At 50.9% G+C, this 6,799-nt stretch overlaps 1 protein-coding gene across 1 annotated transcript in view; it reads right to left on the reverse strand.

Annotated features, from left to right (window-relative positions):
* The window catches only part of GALNT17 (polypeptide N-acetylgalactosaminyltransferase 17), a 137,251-nt gene that overhangs the window by 88,634 nt on the left and 41,818 nt on the right, over positions 1 to 6,799 (reverse strand). The window contains exon 2 of the mRNA XM_015646930.3: positions 5,184 to 5,367. Within this exon, the coding sequence (XP_015502416.1) occupies positions 5,184 to 5,367 (184 nt within the window). The remainder of the gene's footprint in view (positions 1 to 5,183; positions 5,368 to 6,799) is intronic.

Below are 6,799 nucleotides of genomic sequence, written 5' to 3' on the forward strand. Positions count from 1 at the left end.
CGAGAACACAGCAGCAAATCGGGCTCCCAACACCTCCAAACCTTTTCCATCAGAGGATCCCAGAATGGTTTGGGCTGGAAGGGACCTCAAAGCCCATCCAGGGCCACCCCAGCCACGGCAGGGACACCTTCCCCTGTCCCAGCTGCTCCAAAGCCATCCAGCCTGGCCTTGGGCACTGCCAGGGATGCAGGGCCAGCCTCCCTGGGTACCCTGCTCCTGCATCTCCTCATCCTCACAGGCACCAGCTCCTTCCCAATTTCCCACCTGGCCCTGCCCTCCGGTGTTTTCAATCCATTCCCCTTCATCCCATCACTAAATCCCCCTGTCCAAAGTCCCTTTCCCTGCATTTCCTGACCCCTGCACAGGACCCCAAGGCAGGAGAAGGGGCTGTGTCACCCTCAAAACATGTGAAAATTCAAACTGGGAGTTGCTTATCTCTTCCACCATCCTTGCTCTTCCCTTTAACACCTCGAGTCTCCCCTCCTGAGATGTGCAGCAGCAGGAATGTGTCATCTGCACCCAGTGATCCAACAGTCCTAACAACTCTGGCTATTATTTCTCTTAAATCTGCCCCTTAATCCTATAATGCCATAAAATACCACTGAATCAGAGCTTAGCAGGATTCCAGAGAGCAACAGACTTTTAAAGAGATAATGAGAACTCCACGTTTGTATTGGATAGGATTGAAAGGAGAGAATGGGGGGAGGCAGAATGTACCAGATGGGCAGATTATTTCATAGTTTCCCTTAATATGATTTCTTCAACCTGGAGCATCTGGTAATTCCACTATCAGAGATTAGATGCTGGATAAGATGGACAGGCAGGCTGATCTAACAAAGCAATTTTATTTTCTGCCTCTACATAGGAGAGGTTCCCATTAAATCCTGTATCACAGGATAAAACAGGTGTGTGAAATGTTTTATCCAAGCATGGAATGTTTGCAGGAATCCCATGTAAATATGCTTCACTTTCAATATAGAAATCAACACATCTCCCAAAGCCCCCATCCTCCCCAGGCAGGCTGTGAGTGCTGAGAATGGATAAACAATAAAACTCACACAGCAGCCTTGTCCTTCAGAGCCTTTTGCAGAAAATGGAAGAAAATCTCTCCAGTTAATTTTTGTGGAGATTTGTGTACAAGTCCTGCAGGCAGCACCTTGGGTACTTCCAGTCTGGAAGCAGAGATTGTTTTCCACAACATGCAGGAATTTAATCTAAAGCCAAAAAATCCAATCAAGCATGACAGAAATGTGTTCCCAGTGCCCTTCTCATTATGGCACTGCTTGGCAGCAAGCTCTGGAATAAAAGCACCAGCCCTGCCTTATTTAGCCCAAGGAAAAGCTTTCCCAACTGGAATCTGTGGCTCAGGTCACTGGGAAGTCTGGGGCACACCCAGCAGAACCTTTCCTGCCCACTGAGGTCGGGATCAGGAGCACTGGAAGGTCCAGGTGTGACAGGCACAGCTCTGGAATCAGCTCCACACAACTCATCCCACACCGCTGGGAACCGCTGGGGACCGCTGGGAACCGCTGGGAACCACTGGGAACCGCTGGGGACCGCTGGGGACCGCTGGGGACCGCTGGGGACCGCTGGGGACCGCTGGGGACCAGCCCAGGGCAAACCCCTCTCCCTGCACTGGGGAGAGACTCCAGCTCCCAGCACAGCTGAGCAGCCCCAGCAAGAACAGGGAAAGGGGAAAGAGAGGGGAAATGGAATGGGAAAGGGAAAGGGGAAAGGGAAAAGAGAGGGGAAAATGGAATGGGAAAGGGGAAAGGGGAAAGAGAGGGGAAAATGGGACAGGAAAGGGGAAGGGGAAAGAGGATGAGGAAAGGGGAAGAAAAAAAAGGAAAGAGGGGAAAGGAAGTGGGGAAAGGAAAGAGGAAGGAAGAAAGGAAGAGAATGAGAAGGGAATGGAGAAAAGGAAAGGGGAAGGAAATTGCTCAGCAAAAGCAAAGCTGATAATCCAAACCACCAGAAAGAGAAGCCACAATTCCCCAAATCAGGGCAAACAAGGTATTGTGGCACAGCTCCATGTGCAGAGAAAGACCTCGCCTCCTGAGCATCATCCCCACACCTCTGGGACCTTTTTCCCAGGGAAACTCCCTCCTTTCTCTGCCTCTGGAGGACTGAGAGGCCCTGGGCTGTGAGCTGGGCTGGCTCCTCCTCACCACCAGCACCTGAAATCACTCAGAGCAGGGGTACCTGAGACCCTGAACCCTCAGTGATGCTGACCACGAGGGGCAGGGAGCCTGGAGACTCAAAAATACACACAAAACGTGCCAAGCTTCCCCTAAACCCTCCTTGCTCCACTGCCTTTGGCCACAAAAGAGGAGCAGGAGAAGGGCTCAGAGCTCAGCTGCAGCACGGCTCAGGACAGTGATACTCGACCACACCAAACAGGGAAAGGTTTTCCTGAAAAACAGGAGAAATGGCAGAGCTGTGGAGTGGCAGCCTGTGCCAGGACCAGTCCCAGCCCATTGGCATTCCAGACACTCTGCAGCCTTCAGCTGAAGCACACAGGCTTCACTATTACATTTAAAACTACTACATGCTTTGTAATGCTTATCAGCTGGAGGGTTTTCAACAGTTTTTCCCCTCCTAATGCTGCAATTTCAAAGCCATTTAGGCTAATTTCCCTTGACTTGAATCTATTTTAATCAGAGACCAGGATACTTGACTTAAATGGTTTGTGTTCAACCCTCCATAAAATCAGCCATAAAACTTTATGCAGTAAATAGCAAGGGAACCTTGAAGCCAAAGGTAGGAAGAGGTGAAACTTTCCAAATTCTCCAGCAAACTGCAGCCTATTACACACCAGACCAACTGCTCTCCTACAATATCAGGACAATTGATCCCCAAAACAGAAAGAAAATCAATAAACAAAACACCCTCCTGAAGTTCTTATATAGATAAAATTGCACCCTAAGTTGTGCAGCTGCACTCAGCAGCCACAGATCCTCTCCCAAGCCTCAGCCCAGCTCCAAACTGAATAATTTTTAATGTATTGCTGTGCCCTGTCCTCTCCCCCAGTCTCCCACGGAATGATGGAGAGTGGAACTGAGGAAAAACACAGCACAAGCCTGAGAATGTCAGAATTAATCCTTTTCTTCCCCCAAAATCTGCAAAGAAACATTATTTCTCAAATTAATTCTCGCCAAGTAACGCTGGCTCTGCTGGAAGTCAGAGCTGTGGATGAGAAATGGAAATCAGCAGCTCAGCCCCAGGAAGGTGCTGGGGAAGGTCTCGCTCCAAGGATCCAGCTTTGTGCTGGGATTTGCACATCACAGAGGCAGAGGTGTCTGTGCATCTGTACTGCAACTCAGCCTGGCTGAACCTGCAACAGCAACACAGGCAGGGCCCTCACTGCCACGGAAACTCAGCCAGGGATTCCTGCTGGGGGCTCCGAGGGGCTGCTCGGAACTGGGACAGCACCCAGAGGGGAAGGAACAGGAGCTGGGACAGGGGAACAGGAGCTGGAGCTGGGACAGGGGGACAGGAGATGTCCCTGGGACAGGGGGACAGGGGGGACAGGAGATGTCCCTGGGACAGGGGGGACAGGAGATGTCCCTGGGACAGGGGGGACAGGAGATGTCCCTGGGACAGGGGGACAGGAGATGTCCCTGGGACAGGGGGGACAGGAGATGTCCCTGGGACAGGGGGACAGGGGGACAGGAGATGTCCCTGCTCCTGGGACAGGGGGACAGGAGATGTTCCTGGGACAGGGGGACAGGAGCTGGAGCTGTCCCTGGGACAGGGGGACAGGAGATGTCCCTGCTCCTGGGACAGGGGGGACAGGAGCTGGAGATGTCCCTGCTCCTGGGACAGGGGGGACAGGAGCTGGAGATGTCCCTGGGACAGGGGAACAGGAGATGTCCCTGCTCCTGGGACAGAGGGGACAGGAGATGTCCCTGCTCCTNGGGGACAGGAGCTGGAGCTGTCCCTGGGACAGGGGAACAGGAGATGTCCCTGCTCCTGGGACAGGGGGACAGGAGCTGTCCCTGCTCCCCCAGCCTGGACAATCTGGGACACAGAGCTGCACCCCTGGCTGATGGTTTTCAATGCTTTCAGTGCCAGGCAGCAGATTTGTCACTGCCCCAACATCACAGGCATTGGATCTTTCACAATCTAAACCTTCCTCAGCTCATTATTTTTATCAGGAATTTCACTCCAGGCCTGGACAAACTGACACTTTCCTATTTTGAGGAACACTCTGGCAGCCATGTCTAAAATTAACCTTCACAAAGATAAACTGGCAGTGTGTCTTTCCTCATCCTCTCAACAAAATGATGTGTCACCTCTTTTAAAGCCTGTTCTCCTGTGCTGCTTGGCAGGTAAACATCACCAGCACCTTAAAAGCTCAATCACTAAAGGACAGGAAGGATATTGCCACTGTGGAAAATCACTTTAAAGGGCCAGATCTCCAGTGGGAGAACCCAGAGTGTCCCTGGAGGATTCCTGTGCTGGGAGGATCCCGAGGACAGCCCAAGGGCCCTGCAGGTCCTGCAGGGACTGCAAGGAGCTGACAAGGAGGGAGGGAGGGAGAATCTCTGCACATTTTACAGCACATTAAACACCAAAAGCTCAGTGAAAGCAGAGCTGAGCTCCTGATGGCATCACTTCCACCCCAAATCATGAACTGCTTTAGGAAAACAGAGACAGACTGGGAAGAAATTCACTTTTTTTTCCCTGATAAATCATCTTCATGAGCTCTCTCACTGTCTCCAAGTACCTGGAACCAGGTGGGGATCAGTTTCTTCTCCCAGACATCGACTGACAGGACAAGGGGAAACAGCCTGAAGTTGTGCCAGGAGAGGTTTAGGTTGGATTTCAGGAATTGTTTCCTGACAAAAAGGGTGGCCAGGCCCTGGCACAGCTGCCCAGGGCAGTGCATCCCCACCCCTGCAGAGTCTCACAGCTCTGAGGATGTGGCACTTGGGGACACAGGGCAGAGGTGGCCTCGGCAGTGCTGGGGCTGGACTCAATAACCCCTGAGGGCTTTTCCAGCCTCGGTGATCCTGTGATTCCAGCAGCTCATTCCAGCCCAAGCACACCAGCTTCTCACCCCTGGGAACAACGAGGAAAGAGCCGAGAGCACCAAAGCTGGGTGGGAAAGGCAGCAGCACTGCTGGCTCTGGGCTGCCACTCGAACACAAACATTCCCTCCTGGAGCACCCAGCACGTACCTGGTCGGGCGATAATCCGGGATGGAGCGATCCAAGGAGATCTTCTCGCTGAGGTAGGAGTTGTAGCCATACTTCTCATGGGGTCCCTTGGCTTTCTCTTCCTCCTCGGGGGACAGGGTGGCTGGGAGGCCACCCCTGCCACGGCCACCATAGCCCTCAATGAGCCCAAGGGACTTGGACAAACCTGGGGGGAAAACAAAAACACCAGCCCAGGTTAAACCCAGCCCAGGTTAAACCCATCCCTGGTAAAACCTCATTCCAGGTAAAACCAATCCCAGGTTAAACCCAGCCCAGGTAAAACCAATCCCAGCTGAAACCCAGCCCAGATAAAACCTCATTCCAGGTAAAACCTCATTCCAGGTAAAACCAATTCCAGCTAAAACCTCATTCCAGGTAAAACCTCATTCCAGGTAAAACCAATCCCAGGTAAAACCCATCCCAGGTAAAACCTCATTCCAGGTAAAACCAATCCCAGGTAAAACCAATCCCAGGTAAAACCCATCCCAGGTAAAACCTCATTCCAGGTAAAACCAATCCCAGGTAAAACCTCATTCCAGGTAAAACCTCATTCCAGATAAAACCAATCCCAGGTAAAACCCATCCCAGGTAAAACCCATCCCAGATAAAACCCATCCCAGATAAAACACCATCCCAGGTGAAACCCATGTCTGTTATTTCCAACTCCCAAAGAGGAAAAAAAGCTGCTCTAAAAATCCTGGTTGTTTTTTGTTCCTGGCTGTTTTGGGTTGGTTTCCTGCAAACATTCCATGTCCTCCTCCCTTGGCCCAATGCTGGAATAAAAATGACTCAAAGCCTGCAATTCCCCCCAGCTCAGGCACACTGCCCCTGCTGTGAGCTGATAACCTGTCCCAGGGTCTGTGTAGGTATTTAGTTGCTGGGGAGGTTATTCAGGCTCCTTCCCACTCTCAGAGAGGTAATTACACGGAAGGTTCGATGTCCCCAGGAGAAGGATAGGTTGAACACAGAGCAGGAATAGAACAGGCTTGGTTAAGTGCCAGCTGAATGAATTTTAGCTCAGTGTGAACAGTGAACAGCATACAAATGGCAGGGATTTAAAAACAATTTCCCCTCAAAGCTTTCTTATCTTTTAAAGTACAGCGTTCCCAGCCCCTTATCAAGGGGAATTATTTATTTTTATCTGCACAGCTGAAGGAAATAGGCAAAGTTCAAAATGAGCTGCACATCAAGAGCTCCATGGATGATCTGGTGGTGGCTGTGGGAAGCCAAGTCCATGCTCATGTTATTATTTATTAGACAAGACACCTGGAATTTTAATATTTCTCATTAGCAGAGATTCACTCTGTTTTTGTCAGAGACATAGAAATAAGAATGATGGATTTCAGTTTGCTTTTCTGTGTGTTTGATAATGAAAGACATCAGGGCACATTCCCATTGTTTCCATGGCAGAGCCCTGACTGAGAACAGGACAGATTTTGTCACCTCTGAAGCTTCTCAAGGGACAATAACCCTGAGGCTGGTCCAGCTCTCAAACCTGCCACCGACTTCCATTGTCCTGGACCAAACATCCCTGCCTCCCCACAGGTTTAAATACTTTGTTCCTCAAAAAGTAGCATTGAAAAAATCAGCTAGGAATG

The sequence above is a fragment of the Parus major genome, chromosome 19, assembly GCF_001522545.3.
Source record: "Parus major isolate Abel chromosome 19, Parus_major1.1, whole genome shotgun sequence".
NCBI lineage: Eukaryota > Metazoa > Chordata > Aves > Passeriformes > Paridae > Parus > Parus major.